Raw genomic sequence first — 25,046 nt, 5'->3', positions numbered from 1 at the left:
TGTCTGGAGATACAACTCACCACTATAACTGTTCCTCTGTCTGGAGACCAACTCACCACTATAACTGTTCCTCTGTCTGGAGATTCAAATCACCACTATAACTGTTCCTCTGGAGATACAACTCACCACCATAACTGTTCCTCTGTCTGGAGATACAACTCACCACTATAACTGTTCCTCTGGAGATACAACTCACCACTATAACTGTTCCTCTGTCTGGAGATACAACTCACCACTGTAACTTTTCCTCTGGAGATACAACTCACCACTATAACTGTTCCTCTTTCTGGAGATACAACTCACTACTATAACTGTTCCTCTGGAGATACAACTCACCACTATAACTGTTCCTCTGTCTGGAAATACAACTCACCACTATAACTGTTCCTCTGTCTGGAGATACAACTCACCACTATAACTGTTCCTCTGGAGATACAACTCACCACCATAACTGTTCCTCTGTCTGGAGATACATCTCACCACTATAACTGTTCCTCTGTCTGGAGATACAACTCACCACTATAACTGTTCCTCTGTCTGGAGATACAACTCACCACTATAACTGTTCCTCTGTCTGGAGATACAACTCACCACTATAACAGTTCCTCTGGAGATACACCTCACCACTATAACTGTTCCTCTGGAGATACAACTCACCACTATAACTGTTCCTCTGTCTGGAGATACAGCTCACCACTATAACTGTTCCTCTGTCTGGAGATACAACTCACCACTATAACTGTTCCTCTGTCTAGAGATACAACTCACCACTATAACTGTTCCTCTGTCTGGAGATACAACTCACCACTATAACTGTTCCTCTGTCTAGAGATACAACTCACCACTATAAGTGTTCCACTGTCTGGAGATACAACTCACCACTATAACTGTTCCTCTGTCTGGAGATACAACTCACCACTATAACTGTTCCTCTGTCTGGAGATACAACTCACCACTATAACTGTTCCTCTGTCTGGAGATACAACTCACCACTATAACTGTTCCTCTGTCTGGAGATACAACTCACCACTATAACTGTTCCTCTGTCTGGAGACCAACTCACCACTATAACTGTTCCTCTGTCTGGAGATACAACTCACCACTATAACTGTTCCTATAACTGTTCCTCTGTCTGGAGATACAACTCACCACTATAACTGTTCCTATAACTGTTCCTATGTCTGGAGATACAACTCACCACTATAACTGTTCCTCTGTCTGGAGATACAACTCACCACTATAACTGTTCCTCTGTCTGGAGATACAACTCACCACTATAACTGTTCCTCTGTCTGGAGATACAACTCACCACTATAACTGTTCCTCTGGAGATACAACTCACCACTATAACTGTTCCTCTGTCTGGAGATACAACTCACCACTATAACTGTTCCTCTGGAGATACAACTCACCACTATAACTTTTCCTCTGTCTGGAGATACAACTCACCACTATAACTGTTCCTCTGTCTGGAGATACAACTCACCACTATAACTGTTCCTCTGTCTGGAGATACAACTCACCACTATGACTGTTCCTCTGGAGATACAACTCACCACTATAACTGTTCCTCTGTCTGGAGATACAACTCACCACTATAACTGTTCCTCTGTCTGGAGATACAACTCACCACTATAACTGTTCCTCTGGAGATACAACTCACCACTATAACTGTTCCTTTGGAGATACAACTCACCACTATAACTGTTCCTCTGTCTGGAGATACAACTCACCACTATAACTGTTCCTCTGTCTGGAGATACAACTCACCACTATAACTGTTCCTCTGTCTAGAGATACAACTCACCACTATGACTGTTCCTCTGGAGATACAACTCACCACTATAACTGTTCCTCTGTCTGGAGATACAACTCACCACTATAACTGTTCCTCTGTCTGGAGATACAACTCACCACCATAACTGTTCCTCTGTCTGGAGATACAACTCACCACTATAACTGTTCCTCTGGAGATACAACTCACCACTATAACTGTTCCTCTGTCTGGAGATACAACTCACCACTGTAACTTTTCCTCTGGAGATACAACTCACCACTATAACTGTTCCTCTTTCTGGAGATACAACTCACTACTATAACTGTTCCTCTGGAGATACAACTCACCACTATAACTGTTCCTCTGTCTGGAAATACAACTCACCACTATAACTGTTCCTCTGTCTGGAGATACAACTCACCACTATAACTGTTCCTCTGGAGATACAACTCACCACCATAACTGTTCCTCTGTCTGGAGATACATCTCACCACTATAACTGTTCCTCTGTCTGGAGATACAACTCACCACTATAACTGTTCCTCTGTCTGGAGATACAACTCACGACTATAACTGTTCCTCTGTCTGGAGATACAACTCACCACTATAACTGTTCCTCTGGAGATACACCTCACCACTATAACTGTTCCTCTGGAGATACAACTCACCACTATAACTGTTCCTCTGTCTGGAGATACAGCTCACCACTATAACTGTTCCTCTGTCTGGAGATACAACTCACCACTATAACTGTTCCTCTGTCTAGAGATACAACTCACCACTATAACTGTTCCTCTGTCTGGAGATACAACTCACCACTATAACTGTTCCTCTGTCTAGAGATACAACTCACCACTATAAGTGTTCCTCTGTCTGGAGATACAACTCACCACTATAACTGTTCCTCTGTCTGGAGATACAACTCACCACTATAACTGTTCCTCTGTCTGGAGATACAACTCACCACTATAACTGTTCCTCTGTCTGGAGATACAACTCACCACTATAACTGTTCCTCTGTCTGGAGATACAACTCACCACTATAACTGTTCCTCTGTCTGGAGACCAACTCACCACTATAACTGTTCCTCTGTCTGGAGATACAACTCACCACTATAACTGTTCCTATAACTGTTCCTCTGTCTGGAGATACAACTCACCACTATAACTGTTCCTATAACTGTTCCTATGTCTGGAGATACAACTCACCACTATAACTGTTCCTCTGTCTGGAGATACAACTCACCACTATAACTGTTCCTCTGTCTGGAGATACAACTCACCACTATAACTGTTCCTCTGTCTGGAGATACAACTCACCACTATAACTGTTCCTCTGGAGATACAACTCACCACTATAACTGTTCCTCTGTCTGGAGATACAACTCACCACTGTAACTTTTCCTCTGGAGATACAACTCACCACTATAACTGTTCCTCTTTCTGGAGATACAACTCACTACTATAACTGTTCCTCTGGAGATACAACTCACCACTATAACTGTTCCTCTGTCTGGAAATACAACTCACCACTATAACTGTTCCTCTGTCTGGAGATACAACTCACCACTATAACTGTTCCTCTGGAGATACAACTCACCACCATAACTGTTCCTCTGTCTGGAGATACATCTCACCACTATAACTGTTCCTCTGTCTGGAGATACAACTCACCACTATAACTGTTCCTCTGTCTGGAGATACAACTCACCACTATAACTGTTCCTCTGTCTGGAGATACAACTCACCACTATAACTGTTCCTCTGGAGATACACCTCACCACTATAACTGTTCCTCTGGAGATACAACTCACCACTATAACTGTTCCTCTGTCTGGAGATACAGCTCACCACTATAACTGTTCCTCTGTCTGGAGATACAACTCACCACTATAACTGTTCCTCTGTCTAGAGATACAACTCACCACTATAACTGTTCCTCTGTCTGGAGATACAACTCACCACTATAACTGTTCCTCTGTCTAGAGATACAACTCACCACTATAAGTGTTCCACTGTCTGGAGATACAACTCACCACTATAACTGTTCCTCTGTCTGGAGATCCAACTCACCACTATAACTGTTCCTCTGTCTGGAGATACAACTCACCACTATAACTGTTCCTCTGTCTGGAGATACAACTCACCACTATAACTGTTCCTCTGTCTGGAGATACAACTCACCACTATAACTGTTCCTCTGTCTGGAGACCAACTCACCACTATAACTGTTCCTCTGTCTGGAGATACAACTCACCACTATAACTGTTCCTATAACTGTTCCTCTGTCTGGAGATACAACTCACCACTATAACTGTTCCTATAACTGTTCCTATGTCTGGAGATACAACTCACCACTATAACTGTTCCTCTGTCTGGAGATACAACTCACCACTATAACTGTTCCTCTGTCTGGAGATACAACTCACCACTATAACTGTTCCTCTGTCTGGAGATACAACTCACCACTATAACTGTTCCTCTGGAGATACAACTCACCACTATAACTGTTCCTCTGTCTGGAGATACAACTCACCACTATAACTGTTCCTCTGGAGATACAACTCACCACTATAACTTTTCCTCTGTCTGGAGATACAACTCACCACTATAACTGTTCCTCTGTCTGGAGATACAACTCACCACCATAACTGTTCCTCTGTCTGGAGATACAACTCACCACTATAACTGTTCCTCTGGAGATACAACTCACCACTATAACTGTTCCTCTGTCTGGAGATACAACTCACCACTGTAACTTTTCCTCTGGAGATACAACTCACCACTATAACTGTTCCTCTTTCTGGAGATACAACTCACTACTATAACTGTTCCTCTGGAGATACAACTCACCACTATAACTGTTCCTCTGTCTGGAAATACAACTCACCACTATAACTGTTCCTCTGTCTGGAGATACAACTCACCACTATAACTGTTCCTCTGGAGATACAACTCACCACCATAACTGTTCCTCTGTCTGGAGATACATCTCACCACTATAACTGTTCCTCTGTCTGGAGATACAACTCACCACTATAACTGTTCCTCTGTCTGGAGATACAGCTCACCACTATAACTGTTCCTCTGTCTGGAGATACAACTCACCACTATAACTGTTCCTCTGTCTAGAGATACAACTCACCACTATAACTGTTCCTCTGTCTGGAGATACAACTCACCACTATAACTGTTCCTCTGTCTAGAGATACAACTCACCACTATAAGTGTTCCTCTGTCTGGAGATACAACTCACCACTATAACTGTTCCTCTGTCTGGAGATACAACTCACCACTATAACTGTTCCTCTGTCTGGAGATACAACTCACCACTATAACTGTTCCTCTGTCTGGAGATACAACTCACCACTATAACTGTTCCTCTGTCTGGAGATACAACTCACCACTATAACTGTTCCTCTGTCTGGAGACCAACTCACCACTATAACTGTTCCTCTGTCTGGAGATACAACTCACCACTATAACTGTTCCTATAACTGTTCCTCTGTCTGGAGATACAACTCACCACTATAACTGTTCCTATAACTGTTCCTATGTCTGGAGATACAACTCACCACTATAACTGTTCCTCTGTCTGGAGATACAACTCACCACTATAACTGTTCCTCTGTCTGGAGATACAACTCACCACTATAACTGTTCCTCTGTCTGGAGATACAACTCACCACTATAACTGTTCCTCTGGAGATACAACTCACCACTATAACTGTTCCTCTGTCTGGAGATACAACTCACCACTGTAACTTTTCCTCTGGAGATACAACTCACCACTATAACTGTTCCTCTTTCTGGAGATACAACTCACTACTATAACTGTTCCTCTGGAGATACAACTCACCACTATAACTGTTCCTCTGTCTGGAAATACAACTCACCACTATAACTGTTCCTCTGTCTGGAGATACAACTCACCACTATAACTGTTCCTCTGGAGATACAACTCACCACCATAACTGTTCCTCTGTCTGGAGATACATCTCACCACTATAACTGTTCCTCTGTCTGGAGATACAACTCACCACTATAACTGTTCCTCTGTCTGGAGATACAACTCACCACTATAACTGTTCCTCTGTCTGGAGATACAACTCACCACTATAACTGTTCCTCTGGAGATACACCTCACCACTATAACTGTTCCTCTGGAGATACAACTCACCACTATAACTGTTCCTCTGTCTGGAGATACAGCTCACCACTATAACTGTTCCTCTGTCTGGAGATACAACTCACCACTATAACTGTTCCTCTGTCTAGAGATACAACTCACCACTATAACTGTTCCTCTGTCTGGAGATACAACTCACCACTATAACTGTTCCTCTGTCTAGAGATACAACTCACCACTATAAGTGTTCCACTGTCTGGAGATACAACTCACCACTATAACTGTTCCTCTGTCTGGAGATCCAACTCACCACTATAACTGTTCCTCTGTCTGGAGATACAACTCACCACTATAACTGTTCCTCTGTCTGGAGATACAACTCACCACTATAACTGTTCCTCTGTCTGGAGATACAACTCACCACTATAACTGTTCCTCTGTCTGGAGACCAACTCACCACTATAACTGTTCCTCTGTCTGGAGATACAACTCACCACTATAACTGTTCCTATAACTGTTCCTCTGTCTGGAGATACAACTCACCACTATAACTGTTCCTATAACTGTTCCTATGTCTGGAGATACAACTCACCACTATAACTGTTCCTCTGTCTGGAGATACAACTCACCACTATAACTGTTCCTCTGTCTGGAGATACAACTCACCACTATAACTGTTCCTCTGTCTGGAGATACAACTCACCACTATAACTGTTCCTCTGGAGATACAACTCACCACTATAACTGTTCCTCTGTCTGGAGATACAACTCACCACTATAACTGTTCCTCTGGAGATACAACTCACCACTATAACTTTTCCTCTGTCTGGAGATACAACTCACCACTATAACTGTTCCTCTGTCTGGAGATACAACTCACCACTATAACTGTTCCTCTGTCTGGAGATACAACTCACCACTATGACTGTTCCTCTGGAGATACAACTCACCACTATAACTGTTCCTCTGTCTGGAGATACAACTCACCACTATAACTGTTCCTCTGTCTGGAGATACAACTCACCACTATAACTGTTCCTCTGGAGATACAACTCACCACTATAACTGTTCCTTTGGAGATACAACTCACCACTATAACTGTTCCTCTGTCTGGAGATACAACTCACCACTATAACTGTTCCTCTGTCTGGAGATACAACTCACCACTATAACTGTTCCTCTGTCTAGAGATACAACTCACCACTATGACTGTTCCTCTGGAGATACAACTCACCACTATAACTGTTCCTCTGTCTGGAGATACAACTCACCACCATAACTGTTCCTCTGTCTGGAGATACAACTCACCACTATAACTGTTCCTCTGGAGATACAACTCACCACTATAACTGTTCCTCTGTCTGGAGATACAACTCACCACTGTAACTTTTCCTCTGGAGATACAACTCACCACTATAACTGTTCCTCTTTCTGGAGATACAACTCACTACTATAACTGTTCCTCTGGAGATACAACTCACCACTATAACTGTTCCTCTGTCTGGAAATACAACTCACCACTATAACTGTTCCTCTGTCTGGAGATACAACTCACCACTATAACTGTTCCTCTGGAGATACAACTCACCACCATAACTGTTCCTCTGTCTGGAGATACATCTCACCACTATAACTGTTCCTCTGTCTGGAGATACAACTCACCACTATAACTGTTCCTCTGTCTGGAGATACAACTCACGACTATAACTGTTCCTCTGTCTGGAGATACAACTCACCACTATAACTGTTCCTCTGGAGATACACCTCACCACTATAACTGTTCCTCTGGAGATACAACTCACCACTATAACTGTTCCTCTGTCTGGAGATACAGCTCACCACTATAACTGTTCCTCTGTCTGGAGATACAACTCACCACTATAACTGTTCCTCTGTCTAGAGATACAACTCACCACTATAACTGTTCCTCTGTCTGGAGATACAACTCACCACTATAACTGTTCCTCTGTCTAGAGATACAACTCACCACTATAAGTGTTCCTCTGTCTGGAGATACAACTCACCACTATAACTGTTCCTCTGTCTGGAGATACAACTCACCACTATAACTGTTCCTCTGTCTGGAGATACAACTCACCACTATAACTGTTCCTCTGTCTGGAGATACAACTCACCACTATAACTGTTCCTCTGTCTGGAGATACAACTCACCACTATAACTGTTCCTCTGTCTGGAGACCAACTCACCACTATAACTGTTCCTCTGTCTGGAGATACAACTCACCACTATAACTGTTCCTATAACTGTTCCTCTGTCTGGAGATACAACTCACCACTATAACTGTTCCTATAACTGTTCCTATGTCTGGAGATACAACTCACCACTATAACTGTTCCTCTGTCTGGAGATACAACTCACCACTATAACTGTTCCTCTGTCTGGAGATACAACTCACCACTATAACTGTTCCTCTGTCTGGAGATACAACTCACCACTATAACTGTTCCTCTGGAGATACAACTCACCACTATAACTGTTCCTCTGTCTGGAGATACAACTCACCACTATAACTGTTCCTCTGGAGATACAACTCACCACTATAACTTTTCCTCTGTCTGGAGATACAACTCACCACTATAACTGTTCCTCTGTCTGGAGATACAACTCACCACTATAACTGTTCCTCTGTCTGGAGATACAACTCACCACTATGACTGTTCCTCTGGAGATACAACTCACCACTATAACTGTTCCTCTGGAGATACAACTCACCACTATAACTGTTCCTTTGGAGATACAACTCACCACTATAACTCTTCCTCTGTCTGGAGATACAACTCACCACTATAACTGTTCCTCTGTCTGGAGATACAACTCACCACTATAACTGTTCCTCTGTCTAGAGATACAACTCACCACTATAACTGTTCCTCTGTCTGGAGATACAACTCACCACTATAACTGTTCCTCTGGAGATACAACTCACCACTATAACTGTTCCTTTGGAGATACAACTCACCACTATAACTGTTCCTCTGTCTGGAGATACAACTCACCACTATAACTGTTCCTCTGTCTGGAGATACAACTCACCACTATAACTGTTCCTCTGTCTAGAGATACAACTCACCACTATGACTGTTCCTCTGGAGATACAACTCACCACTATAACTGTTCCTCTGTCTGGAGATACAACTCACCACCATAACTGTTCCTCTGTCTGGAGATACAACTCACCACTATAACTGTTCCTCTGGAGATACAACTCACCACTATAACTGTTCCTCTGTCTGGAGATACAACTCACCACTGTAACTTTTCCTCTGGAGATACAACTCACCACTATAACTGTTCCTCTTTCTGGAGATACAACTCACTACTATAACTGTTCCTCTGGAGATACAACTCACCACTATAACTGTTCCTCTGTCTGGAAATACAACTCACCACTATAACTGTTCCTCTGTCTGGAGATACAACTCACCACTATAACTGTTCCTCTGGAGATACAACTCACCACCATAACTGTTCCTCTGTCTGGAGATACATCTCACCACTATAACTGTTCCTCTGTCTGGAGATACAACTCACCACTATAACTGTTCCTCTGTCTGGAGATACAACTCACGACTATAACTGTTCCTCTGTCTGGAGATACAACTCACCACTATAACTGTTCCTCTGGAGATACACCTCACCACTATAACTGTTCCTCTGGAGATACAACTCACCACTATAACTGTTCCTCTGTCTGGAGATACAGCTCACCACTATAACTGTTCCTCTGTCTGGAGATACAACTCACCACTATAACTGTTCCTCTGTCTAGAGATACAACTCACCACTATAACTGTTCCTCTGTCTGGAGATACAACTCACCACTATAACTGTTCCTCTGTCTAGAGATACAACTCACCACTATAAGTGTTCCTCTGTCTGGAGATACAACTCACCACTATAACTGTTCCTCTGTCTGGAGATACAACTCACCACTATAACTGTTCCTCTGTCTGGAGATACAACTCACCACTATAACTGTTCCTCTGTCTGGAGATACAACTCACCACTATAACTGTTCCTCTGTCTGGAGATACAACTCACCACTATAACTGTTCCTCTGTCTGGAGACCAACTCACCACTATAACTGTTCCTCTGTCTGGAGATACAACTCACCACTATAACTGTTCCTATAACTGTTCCTCTGTCTGGAGATACAACTCACCACTATAACTGTTCCTATAACTGTTCCTATGTCTGGAGATACAACTCACCACTATAACTGTTCCTCTGTCTGGAGATACAACTCACCACTATAACTGTTCCTCTGTCTGGAGATACAACTCACCACTATAACTGTTCCTCTGTCTGGAGATACAACTCACCACTATAACTGTTCCTCTGGAGATACAACTCACCACTATAACTGTTCCTCTGTCTGGAGATACAACTCACCACTATAACTGTTCCTCTGGAGATACAACTCACCACTATAACTTTTCCTCTGTCTGGAGATACAACTCACCACTATAACTGTTCCTCTGTCTGGAGATACAACTCACCACTATAACTGTTCCTCTGTCTGGAGATACAACTCACCACTATGACTGTTCCTCTGGAGATACAACTCACCACTATAACTGTTCCTCTGGAGATACAACTCACCACTATAACTGTTCCTTTGGAGATACAACTCACCACTATAACTGTTCCTCTGTCTGGAGATACAACTCACCACTATAACTGTTCCTCTGTCTGGAGATACAACTCACCACTATAACTGTTCCTCTGTCTAGAGATACAACTCACCACTATAACTGTTCCTCTGTCTGGAGATACAACTCACCACTATAACTGTTCCTCTGTCTAGAGATACAACTCACCACTATAACTGTTCCTCTGTCTGGAGATACAACTCACCACTATAACTGTTCCTCTGTCTGGAGATACAACTCACCACTATAACTGTTCCTCTGTCTGGAGATACAACTCACCACTGTAACTGTTCCTCTGGAGATACAACTCACCCATATAACTGTTCCTCTGTCTGGAGATACAACTCACCACTATAACTGTTCCTCTGTCTAGAGATACAACTCACCACTATAACTGTTCCTCTGTCTGGAGATACAACTCACCACTATAACTGTTCCTCTGTCTAGAGATACAACTCACCACTATAACTGTTCCTCTGTCTGGAGATACAACTCACCACTATAACTGTTCCTCTGTCTGGAGATACAACTCACCACTATAACTGTTCCTCTGTCTGGAGATACAACTCACCACTGTAACTGTTCCTCTGGAGATACAACTCACCCATATAACTGTTCCTCTGTCTGGAGATACAACTCACCACTATAACTTTTCCTCTGGAGATACAACTCACCACTATAACTGTTCCTCTGTCTGGAGATACAACTCACCACTATAACTGTTCCTCTGGAGATACAACTCACCACTATAACTGTTCCTCTGGAGATACAACTCACCACTATAACTGTTCCTCTGTCTGGAGATACAACTCACCACTATAACTGTTCCTCTGTCTGGAGATACAACTCACCACTATAACTGTTCCTCTGTCTGGAGATACAACTCACCACTATAACTGTTCCTTTGGAGATACAACTCACCACTATAACTGTTCCTCTGTCTGGAGATACAACTCACCACTATAACTGTTCCTCTGGAGATACAACTCACCACTATAACTGTTCCCCTGTCTGGAGATACAACTCACCACTATAACTGTTCCTCTGTCTGGAGATACAACTCACCACTATAACTGTTCCTCTGGAGATACAACTCACCACTATAACTGTTCCTCTGTCTGGAGATACAACTCACCACGATAACTGTTCCTCTGTCTGGAGATACAACTCACCACTATAACTGTTCCTCTGGAGATACACCTCACCACTATAACTGTTCCTCTGGAGATACAACTCACCACTATAACTGTTCCTCTGTCTGGAGATACAACTCACCACTATAACTGTTCCTCTGTCTGGAGATACAACTCACCACTATAACTGTTCCTCTGTCTAGAGATACAACTCACCACTATAACTGTTCCTCTGTCTGGAGATACAACTCACCACTATAACTGTTCCTCTGTCTAGAGATACAACTCACCACTATAAGTGTTCCTCTGTCTGGAGATACAACTCACCACTATAACTGTTCCTCTGTCTGGAGATACAACTCACCACTATAACTGTTCCTCTGTCTGGAGATACAACTCACCACTATAACTGTTCCTCTGTCTGGAGATACAACTCACCACTATAACTGTTCCTCTGTCTGGAGATACAACTCACCACTATAACTGTTCCTCTGTCTGGAGACCAACTCACCACTATAACTGTTCCTCTGTCTGGAGATACAACTCACCACTATAACTGTTCCTATAACTGTTCCTCTGTCTGGAGATACAACTCACCACTATAACTGTTCCTATAACTGTTCCTATGTCTGGAGATACAACTCACCACTATAACTGTTCCTCTGTCTGGAGATACAACTCACCACTATAACTGTTCCTCTGTCTGGAGATACAACTCACCACTATAACTGTTCCTCTGTCTGGAGATACAACTCACCACTATAACTGTTCCTCTGGAGATACAACTCACCACTATAACTGTTCCTCTGTCTGGAGATACAACTCACCACTATAACTGTTCCTCTGGAGATACAACTCACCACTATAACTGTTCCTCTGTCTGGAGATACAACTCACCACTATAACTGTTCCTCTGTCTGGAGATACAACTCACCACTATAACTGTTCCTCTGTCTGGAGATACAACTCACCACTATGACTGTTCCTCATGAGATACAACTCACCACTATAACTGTTCCTCTGTCTGGAGATACAACTCACCACTATAACTGTTCCTTTGTCTGGAGATACAACTCACCACTATAACTGTTCCTCTGGAGATACAACTCACCACTATAACTGTTCCTTTGGAGATACAACTCACCACTATAACTGTTCCTCTGTCTGGAGATACAACTCACCACTATAACTGTTCCTCTGTCTGGAGATACAACTCACCACTATAACTGTTCCTCTGTCTAGAGATACAACTCACCACTATAACTGTTCCTCTGTCTGGAGATACAACTCACCACTATAACTGTTCCTCTGTCTGGAGATACAACTCACCACTATAACTGTTCCTCTGTCTGTAGATACAACTCACCACTGTAACTGTTCCTCTGGAGATACAACTCACCACTATAACTGTTCCTCTGTCTGGAGATACAACTCACCACTATAACTTTTCCTCTGGAGATACAACTCACCACTATAACTGTTCCTCTGTCTGGAGATACAACTCACCGCTATAACTGTTCCTCTGTCTGGAGATACAACTCACCACTATAACTGTTCCTCTGTCTGGAGATACAACTCACCACCATAACTGTTCCTCTGTCTGGAGATACATCTCACCACTATAACTGTTCCTCTGTCTGGAGATACAACTCACCACTATAACTGTTCCTCTGTCTGGAGATACAACTCACCACTATAACTGTTCCTCTGTCTGGAGATACAACTCACCACTATAACTGTTCCTCTGGAGATACAACTCACCACTATAACTGTTCCTCTGGAGATACAACTCACCACTATAACTGTTCCTCTGTCTGGAGATACAACTCACCACTATAACTGTTCCTCTGTCTGGAGATACAACTCACCACTATAACTGTTCCTCTGTCTAGAGATACAACTCACCACTATAACTGTTCCTCTGTCTGGAGATACAACTCACCACTATAACTGTTCCTCTGTCTAGAGATACAACTCACCACTATAACTGTTCCTCTGTCTGGAGATACAACTCACCACTATAACTGTTCCTCTGTCTGGAGATACAACTCACCACTATAACTGTTCCTCTGTCTGGAGATACAACTCACCACTATAACTGTTCCTCTTGGAGATACAACTCACCACTATAACTGTTCCTCTGTCTGGAGATACAACTCACCACTATAACTGTTCCTCTGTCTGGAGATACAACTCACCACTATAACTGTTCCTCTGTCTGGAGATACAACTCACCACTATAACTGTTCCTAACTGTTCCTCTGTCTGGAGATACAACTCACCACTATAACTGTTCTAACTGTTCCTGTCTGGAGATACAACTCACCACTATAACTGTTCCTCTGTCTGGAGATACAACTCACCACTATAACTGTTCCTCTGTCTGGAGATACAACTCACCACTATAACTGTTCCTCTGTCTGGAGATACAACTCACCACTATAACTGTTCCTCTGGAGATACAACTCACCACTATAACTGTTCCTCTGTCTGGAGATACAACTCACCACTATAACTGTTCCTCTGGAGATACAACTCACCACTATAACTGTTCCTCTGTCTGGAGATACAACTCACCACTATAACTGTTCCTCTGTCTGGAGATACAACTCACCACTATAACTGTTCCTCTGTCTGGAGATACAACTCACCACTATAACTGTTCCTCTGGAGATACAACTCACCACTATAACTGTTCCTCTGTCTGGAGATACAACTCACCACTATAACTGTTCCTCTGTCTGGAGATACAACTCACCACTATAACTGTTCCTCTGGAGATACAACTCACCACTATAACTGTTCCTCTGCTGGAGATACAACTCACCACTATAACTGTTCCTCTGTCTGGAGATACAACTCACCACTATAACTGTTCCTCTGTCTGGAGATACAACTCACCACTATAACTGTTCCTCTGTCTGGAGATACAACTCACCACTATAACTGTTCCTCTGGGAGATACAACTCACCACTATAACTGTTCCTCTGTCTGGAGATACAACTCACCACCATAACTGTTCCTCTGTCTGGAGATACAACTCACCACTATAACTGTTCCTCTGGAGATACAACTCACCACTATAACTGTTCCTCTGTCTGGAGATACAACTCACCACTGTAACTGTTCCTCTGGAGATACAACTCACCACTATAACTGTTCCTCTTTCTGGAGATACAACTCACTACTATAACTGTTCCTCTGGAGATACAATTCACCACTATAACTGTTCCTCTGTCTGGAAATACAACTCACCACTATAACTGTTCCTCTGTCTGGAGATACACCTCACCACTATAACTGTTCCTCTGGAGATACAACTCACCACCATAACTGTTCCTCTGTCTGGAGATACAACTCACCACTATAACTGTTCCTCTGTCTGGAGATACAACTCACCACTATAACTGTTCCTCTGTCTGGAGATACAACTCACCACTATAACTGTTCCTCTGTCTGGAGATACAACTCACCACTATAACTGTTCCTCTGGAGATACACCTCACCACTATAACTGTTCCTCTGGAGATACAACTCACCACTATAACTGTTCCTCTGTCTGGAGATACAGCTCACCACTATAACTGTTCCTCTGTCTGGAGATACAACTCACCACTATAACTGTTCCTCTGTCTAGAGATACAACTCACCACTATAACTGTTCCTCTGTCTGGAGATACAACTCACCACTATAACTGTTCCTCTGTCTAGAGATACAACTCACCACTATAAGTGTTCCTCTGTCTGGAGATACAACTCACCACTATAACTGTTCCTCTGTCTGGAGATACAACTCACCACTATAACTGTTCCTCTGTCTGGAGATACAACTCACCACTATAACTGTTCCTCTGTCTGGAGATACAACTCACCACTATAACTGTTCCTCTGTCTGGAGATACAACTCACCACTATAACTGTTCCTCTGTCTGGAGACCAACTCACCACTATAACTGTTCCTCTGTCTGGAGATACAACTCACCACTATAACTGTTCCTATAACTGTTCCTCTGTCTGGAGATACAACTCACCACTATAACTGTTCCTATAACTGTTCCTATGTCTGGAGATACAACTCACCACTATAACTGTTCCTCTGTCTGGAGATACAACTCACCACTATAACTGTTCCTCTGTCTGGAGATACAACTCACCACTATAACTGTTCCTCTGTCTGGAGATACAACTCACCACTATAACTGTTCCTCTGGAGATACAACTCACCACTATAACTGTTCCTCTGTCTGGAGATACAACTCACCACTATAACTGTTCCTCTGTTGAGATACAACTCACCACTATAACTGTTCCTCTGTCTGGAGATACAACTCACCACTATAACTGTTCCTCTGTCTGGAGATACAACTCACCACTATGACTGTTCCTCTGGAGATACAACTCACCACTATAACTGTTCCTCTGTCTGGAGATACAACTCACCACTATAACTGTTCCTCTGTCTGGAGATACAACTCACCACTATAACTGTTCCTCTGGAGATACAACTCACCACTATAACTGTTCCTTTGGAGATACAACTCACCACTATAACTGTTCCTCTGTCTGGAGATACAACTCACCACTATAACTGTTCCTCTGTCTGGAGATACAACTCACCACTATAACTGTTCCTCTGTCTAGAGATACAACTCACCACTATAACTGTTCCTCTGTCTGGAGATACAACTCACCACTATAACTGTTCCTCTGTCTAGAGATACAACTCACCACTATAACTGTTCCTCTGTCTGGAGATACAACTCACCACTATAACTGTTCCTCTGTCTGGAGATACAACTCACCACTATAACTGTTCCTCTGTCTGGAGATACAACTCACCACTGTAACTGTTCCTCTGGAGATACAACTCACCCATATAACTGTTCCTCTGTCTGGAGATACAACTCACCACTATAACTTTTCCTCTGGAGATACAACTCACCACTCTAACTGTTCCTCTGTCTGGAGATACAACTCACCTCTATAACTGTTCCTCTGTCTGGAGATACAACTCACCACTATAACTGTTCCTCTGGAGATACAACTCACCACTATAACTGTTTCTCTGTCTGGAGATACAACTCACCACTATAACTGTTCCTCTGTCTGGAGATACAACTCACCACTATAACTGTTCCTCTGGAGATACAACTCCCCACTATAACTGTTCCTCTGGAGATACAACTCACCACTATAACTGTTCCCCTGTCTGGAGATACAACTCACCACTATAACTGTTCCTCTGTCTGGAGATACAACTCACCACTATAACTGTTCCTCTGGAGATACAACTCACCACTATAACTGTTCCTCTGTCTGGAGATACAACTCACCACTATAACTGTTCCTCTGTCTGGAGATACAACTCACCACTATAACTGTTCCTCTGGAGATACACCTCACCACTATAACTGTTCCTCTGGAGATACAACTCACCACTATAACTGTTCCTCTGTCTGGAGATACAACTCACCACTATAACTGTTCCTCTGTCTGGAGATACAACTCACCACTATAACTGTTCCTCTGTCTAGAGATACAACTCACCACTATAACTGTTCCTCTGTCTGGAGATACAACTCACCACAATAACTGTTCCTCTGTCTAGAGATACAACTCACCACTATAAGTGTTCCTCTGTCTGGAGATACAACTCACCACTATAACTGTTCCTCTGTCTGGAGATACAACTCACCACTATAACTGTTCCTCTGTCTGGAGATACAACTCACCACTATAACTGTTCCTCTGTCTGGAGATACAACTCACCACTATAACTGTTCCTCTGTCTGGAGATACAACTCACCACTATAACTGTTCCTATAACTGTTCCTCTGTCTGGAGATACAACTCACCACTATAACTGTTCCTATAACTGTTCCTATGTCTGGAGATACAACTCACCACTATAACTGTTCCTCTGTCTGGAGATACAACTCACCACTATAACTGTTCCTCTGTCTGGAGATACAACTCACCACTATAACTGTTCCTCTGTCTGGAGATACAACTCACCACTATAACTGTTCCTCTGTCTGGAGATACAACTCACCACTATAACTGTTCCTCTGTCTAGAGATACAACTCACCACTATAACTGTTCCTCTGTCTGGAGATACAACTCACCACAATAACTGTTCCTCTGTCTAGAGATACAACTCACCACTATAAGTGTTCCTCTGTCTGGAGATACAACTCACCACTATAACTGTTCCTCTGTCTGGAGATACAACTCACCACTATAACTGTTCCTCTGTCTGGAGATATAACTCACCACTATAACTGTTCCTCTGTCTGGAGATACAACTCACCACTATAACTGTTCCTCTGTCTGGAGATACAACTCACCACTATAACTGTTCCTATAACTGTTCCTCTGTCTGGAGATACAACTCACCACTATAACTGTTCCTATAACTGTTCCTATGTCTGGAGATACAACTCACCACTATAACTGTTCCTCTGTCTGGAGATACAACTCACCACTATAACTGTTCCTCTGTCTGGAGATACAACTCACCACTATAACTGTTCCTCTGTCTGGAGATACAACTCACCACTATAACTGTTCCTCTGGAGATACAACTCACCACTATAACTGTTCCTCTGTCTGGAGATACAACTCACCACTATAACTGTTCCTCTGGAGATACAACTCACCACTATAACTGTTCCTCTGTCTGGAGATACAACTCACCACTATAACTGTTCCTCTGTCTGGAGATACAACTCACCACTATAACTGTTCCTCTGTCTGGAGATACAACTCACCACTATGACTGTTCCTCATGAGATACAACTCACCACTATAACTGTTCCTCTGTCTGGAGATACAACTCACCACTATAACTGTTCCTTTGTCTGGAGATACAACTCACCACTATAACTGTTCCTCTGGAGATACAACTCACCACTATAACTGTTCCTTTGGAGATACAACTCACCACTATAACTGTTCCTCTGTCTGGAGATACAACTCACCACTATAACTGTTCCTCTGTCTGGAGATACAACTCACCACTATAACTGTTCCTCTGTCTAGAGATACAACGCACCACTATAACTGTTCCTCTGTCTGGAGATACAACTCACCACTATAACTGTTCCTCTGTCTGGAGATACAACTCACCACTATAACTGTTCCTCCGTCTGGAGATACAACTCACCACTGTAACTGTTCCTCTGGAGATACAACTCACCACTATAACTGTTCCTCTGTCTGGAGATACAACTCACCACTATAACTTTTCCTCTGGAGATACAACTCACCACTATAACTGTTCCTCTGTCTGGAGATACAACTCACCACTATAACTGTTCCTCTGTCTGGAGATACAACTCACCACTATAACTGTTCCTCTGTCTGGAGATACAACTCACCACTATAACTGTTCCTCTGGAGATACAACTCACCACTATAACTGTTCCTCTGTCTGGAGATACAACTCACCACTATAACTGTTCCTCTGTCTGGAGATACAACTCACCACTATAACTGTTCCTCTGGAGATACAACTCACCACTATAACTGTTCCTCTGGAGATACAACTCACCACTATAACTGTTCCTCTGTCTGGAGATACAACTCACCACTATAACTGTCCCTCTGTTTGGAGATACAACTCACCACTATAACGGTTCCTCTGTCTGGAGATACAACTCACCACTATAACTGTTCCTCTGTCTGGAGACCAACTCACCACTATAACTGTTCCTCTGTCTGGAGATACAACTCACCACTATAACTTTTCCTCTGGAGATACAACTCACCACCATAACTGTTCCTCTGTCTGGAGATACAACTCACCACTATAACTGTTCCTCTGGAGATACAACTCACCACTATAACTGTTCCTCTGTCTGGAGATACAACTCACCACTGTAACTGTTCCTCTGGAGATACAACTCACCACTATAACTGTTCCTCTTTCTGGAGATACAACTCACTACTATAACTGTTCCTCTGGAGATACAACTCACCACTATAACTGTTCCTCTGTCTGGAAATACAACTCACCACTGTATTTTTAAATTTTTTTATTCCACCTTTATTTAACCAGGTAGGCCAGTTGAGAACAAGTTCTCATTTACAACTGTGACCTGGCCAAGAGAAAGCAAAGTAGTGCGACAAAAACAACAACACAGAGTTACACATAAACAAACGCACAGTCAATAACACAATAGAAAAATCTATGTACAGTGTGTGCAAATGTAGAAGAGTAGGGAGGTAAGGCAATAAATAGGCCACAGAGGCAAAATAATTACAATTTAGCATTAACACTGGGGTGATAGATGTGTAGATGATGATTTGCAAGTAGAGATACTGGGGTGCAAAAGAGCAAGAGGGTAAGTAATAATATGGGGAGGATGCATTTGGGTGTGCTATTCACAGATTGGCTGTGTACAGGTACAGTGATCGGTAAGTGTCTACCCCTTTGAAGAGGGGGATGACCGCGGCAGCTTTCCAATCTTTGGGGATCTCAGACAATAGGAAAGAGAGGTTGAATATACTAGTAATAGGGGTTGCAACAATTTCGGCGGATAATTTTAGAAAGAGAGGGTCCAGATTGTCTAGCCCAGCTGATTTGTAGAGATCCAGATTTTGCAGCTCTTTCAGAACATCAGCTGTCTGGATTTAGATGAAGGAGAAGCGGGGGGACTTGGGCAAGTTGCTGCAGGGGATGCTGACATGTTGGCCGGGGTAGCCAGGTGGGAAGCATGGCCAGCCATAGAAAAATGCTTATTGAAACTATCGATTATCGTGGATTTATCGGTGGTGACAGTGTTTCTATCGTCAGTGCAGTGGGCAGCTGGGGTGAGGTGCTCATATTCTCCATGGACTTTACAGTGTCCCAAAACTTTTTGGATTTAGTGCAACATTATTCAAATTTCTGTTTGTAAAAGCAATTCTTAACTTTCCTAACTGCATGTTTATATTGGTTTCTAACTTCCCTGAAAAGTTGCATATCGCGGGGGCTATTCAATGCTAATGCAGAACGCCACAGGATGTTTTTGTGCTGGTCAAGGGCAGTCAAGTCTGGGGTGAACCAAGGGCTATATCTGGGCTATATCTGTTATATCTGTTATCTTAGTTCTACATTTTTTGAATGGGGCATGCTTATTTAAGATGGTGAGGAAAGCACTTTTGAAGAGCAACCAGGCATCTTCTACTGACGGAATGAGGTCAATATCCTTCCAGGATACCCGGGCAAAGTCGATTAGAAAGGCCTTCTCGCTGAAGTGTTTTAGGGAGCGTTTGACAGTGATGAGGAGTGGTCGTTTGACTGTGGACCCATTACACACGCAGGCAATGAGGCAGTGATCGCTGAGATCCTGGTTGAAGACAACAGAGGTGTATTTAGAGGGCAAGTTGGTCAGGATGATATCTAAGAGGGTGCCCATGTTTACAGATTTAGGGTTGTACCTGGTAGGTTCCTTGATAATTTTTGTGAGATTGAGGGCATCTAGCTTAGATTGTAGGATGGCCGGGGTGTTAAGCATGTCCCAGTTTAGGTCACATAACAGTACGAACTCTGAAGATTGATGGGGGGTGATCAATTCACATATGGTGTCCAGGGCACAGCTGGGGGCTAAAGGGGGTCTATAACAAGCGGCAATGGTGAGAGACTTGTTTCTGGAAAGGTGGATTTTTAAAAGTAGAAGCTCAAATTTTTTGGGCACAGACCTGGATAGTATGACAGAACTCTGCAGTCTATGTCTGCAGTAGATTGCAACTCTGCTCCCTTTGGCAGTTCTATCTTGTCGGAAAATGTTATAGTTAGGGATGGAAATTTCTGGATTTTTGGTGGCCTTCCTAAGCCAGGATTCAGACATGGCTAGGATATCCGGGTTGGCGGAGTGTGCTAAAGCAGTGAATAAAACAAAGTTAGGTAAGAGGCTTCTAATGTCAAGACGCATGAAACCAAGGCTTTTACGGTTACGATTGTCAACAAATGAGAGCGCCTGGGGAATGGGAGTGATGCTGGGGGCTGCAGGGCCTGGGTTAAACTCTACATCACCAGAGGAACAGAGGAGGAGTAGGATAAGGGTAAAGCTAAATGCTATAAGAACCGGTCGTCTAGTGCGTTCGGAACAGAGAGTAAAAGGAGCAGATTTCTGGGCGCGGAGGAATAGATTCAAGGCATAATGTACAGACAAGGGTATGGTAGGATGTGAGTACAGTGGAGGTAAACCTAGGCTTTGAGTGATGATGAGAGAGGTTTTGTCTCTAGAGGCACCATTTAAGCCAGGTGAGGTCACCGCATATGTGGGGGGTGGAACAAAAAGGCTAAATAAGGCATATTGAGCCGGGCTGAAGGCTCTATAGTGAAATAAGACAATATTCACTAACCAAAACAGCAGTAGACAAGGTATATTGACATTAGGGAGAGGCATGTGTAGCCGAGTGATCATAGGGTCCAGTGAGTAGCTAGGCTAGCTAGAGACACGGCGAATCAAACAGCTAGCAGGCCGTGCCTAGTAGGCTAGCAGATGGGCCTGCGGGGGACATCACAACCGAAGAGCCTGTAAAAACCCCCTCGTACGGATACGTCAGCAGACCAGTCGTGATGGATCGGTGGGGCTCCATGTCGGCAGTGAAGGTGTCCAGACCAATCGACAGTCTGATGGGTGGGGCGTTATACGTTCCTCCATTCATTGCCCAATGGGATTCCTATCTCCTTTTTCGAATATCTTTGGCAGCGGCACCATGCAAAGCACCCTGGACTGAAGAGACAGACAAATAGGAGAAATGTGCAGGAGAAATTACACGTTAAATTACACATTTCTCAAGGAAGTAATTTCTCAAAAATATGATCAATGGCTCATTGGAGAGAAGACATCCTCCTGAGTGATGATATCAGCCAGTTTTGTAATCTGACATGTATGATTGACGTTTTAGTGATCTACAATTCATATTCCTGTTAACTTCCAGTGTAGTGAGAGAGACTTTACCACAGTACTACGTCATACTGAGAGAGACTTTACCACAGTACTACGTCATACTGAGATAGACTACCACAGTACTACGTCATACTGAGAGAGACTTTACCACAGTACTACGTCATACTGAGAGACTTTACCACAGTACTACGTCATACTGAGAGACTTTACCACAGTACTACGTCATACTGAGATAAACTTCACCACAGACTACGTCATCCCGGACAGATTTCTTCCTGATTTAACACCAATAACTCAGATACACAAGAACACATATAATGACCCAGGGAATCGATAGGACCTCACTCAGAGACGCACAAAAATAATGTAACATTCAACATTTGTGAATATTTCCTTTAACCATCAATCAACTACCTCCAGATAGCAGTGCATCAGATCTCCCACTCTGCTCTACTAAACCCTGCTTCCTATGCCACATAGAATCCTCCTGCAGGGTTCATCTCAGGTCTCTGATGTTTTAGATGGTCTCATAAGGAGGCATCATCCCTCTATAAGATCACTGAGATGAGTTGATGAGAAGCCACCTCTAATTCATGTGGTGGTTTGTCTGTCTCATTCTTTCTGTCTCCTTAACAGTGAGTCAACATGATCAGAATTCTTATCTCCATCACCATGGGTTACACAGCCTGGGCTGCATGTATTCAGATCATTGATTTCATCAACTACTAAAATCCTCATTTGATTGGCTTTTGTTTCATGTAAATATGTTTCTTTATCTGTTTTTTTCACCTCTCTCTCTCTCTCTCTCTCTCGCTCTCTGTCTCTCTCTCTCTCTCTCTCTCTCTCTATCTCTGTCTCTCCAGGTAGTTCTCTCAGTAACCAGGTTCAACAGAGACCTGCAGCCCTGTACAACAACCAGGGAGAGTCGGATAAGATGAAGTGTTCACATAGTATATCAGGGTATAATGTCATCCTCTGGTACAAGCAATCCAACTACAGAGAATTAGTGCTATTAGGATACATGATCGGGACATCTGGATATCCTGAGGCTGGATTTGATATAGAAGGAGATGCTAATGCAGGTGGTACCAGCACCTTAACCATCAATCAACTAACTCCAAATAGCAGTGCTGTGTATTACTGTGCTGCTAGTTTACACAGTGCATCGGATCTCCCTCTCTGCTCTACAAAAACCTCCTCCCTGGTGTACTGTAGACTAATCACACCTGTATTAACATCACACTGTATCTGACTCTGATTCAATGCCAAAACACTCACCAGCTGGTCTAACAGAAAGGCGAGGTTCCCTCTGATATACAGGAGACCATGATACAGTATGGTATGATATCATGTCTTTCCTGTAGGTGGAGTTACAGCTCAACAAATCCATGTGGACTCACCAGACACAGTACCACAGTAAACTATGGTGTGTAGTAAGGAGTCTGAGAGTTAAAGATCCATGTCCTTTTGAATGTTCATCTTGACTCAGTGTTGAACTAAGAATCTTTCACTGTTGGATATACGCCCGGCACACCACAGGAGTCACAACAGCATGACGGGACAAGGACATCCCTGCCATCCAAACCCTCCCCTAACTCGGACAACGCTGAGCCAATTGTGCGTTGCCTCATGGGTCTCCCGGTGGCCTCCGGCACGGGTCTCGAACCAGCATCTGTAGCGACACAGTTTGCACTACAATGCAGTGTCTTAGACCGCTGCACCACTCAGGAGGCTCCATCCACAAAGTTCTTAATGCTTATCAATTGCCTTGCACAAAGTATCAAAATACTAAAATACTACACAGGACTCTTAAAGTATTTCATTTAAATGTTAAATGTATTTTTTGATCACAGAAACAATGAGAAAATATGGATAAAGAAATAATGAAATGCTAATTATATAAAGCAGACCGTGTAATCATCTGACAGAGTAGCCACAATCAGCCCGAGCCCCAAGTAATACATTTGGGCAAGATAACACACACTGGAATCGGCCCGAGTTCAATCCCCGCATCCTAGCCATAAGTAGTACTGCTGAAGGCGGCCCAGACTCGGGCCACATGGCGAGTCTGACTCTCAGCTGGAATCGACCCAGATCCACAATGATGGCTGTGACATCTACAATGATGGGGTATACATAAGCATGACTTTCATCAACAAGAAGTACAACATTACAGATAATTACCTTGATATCTGTAATATTATATAACTTTGGAATCGTGACATTACATACTTTCGAGGAAAATAGAAAAGTTTCTCGACTCATATCCCGACTTTGAGAAGGGATTGCGTGATGGTTAGTTTAACAACCGCGTGACGCAGCATGACAACATAAACGCGATTGGTCGATAGTGTACTGGGTGGGGCGTTTGGTACACCAATGGGATTCCTATCTCCTTTCTCTTATATCTTTGGCAACGCTGTTTCAGC

General features: G+C 43.1%; 2 gene segments (V, D, J or C); one reads left to right on the top strand and one right to left on the bottom strand.

Annotated features, from left to right (window-relative positions):
- LOC123744629 (T-cell receptor beta-2 chain C region-like) overlaps positions 1 to 25,046 on the bottom strand; it is a 605,275-nt gene that overhangs the window by 511,240 nt on the left and 68,989 nt on the right.
- LOC145858098 (T cell receptor beta variable 7-2-like) lies at positions 23,224 to 24,037 on the top strand. The segment is given in 3 exon segments: positions 23,224 to 23,314; positions 23,481 to 23,777; positions 23,982 to 24,037. Coding segments are annotated over 3 exon segments (405 nt in total).

The sequence above is a fragment of the Salmo salar genome, chromosome 09, assembly GCF_965601325.2.
Source record: "Salmo salar chromosome 09, fSalSal1, whole genome shotgun sequence".
Lineage (NCBI taxonomy): Eukaryota > Metazoa > Chordata > Actinopteri > Salmoniformes > Salmonidae > Salmo > Salmo salar.
This window is presented reverse-complemented; position numbering and strand designations above follow the sequence as displayed.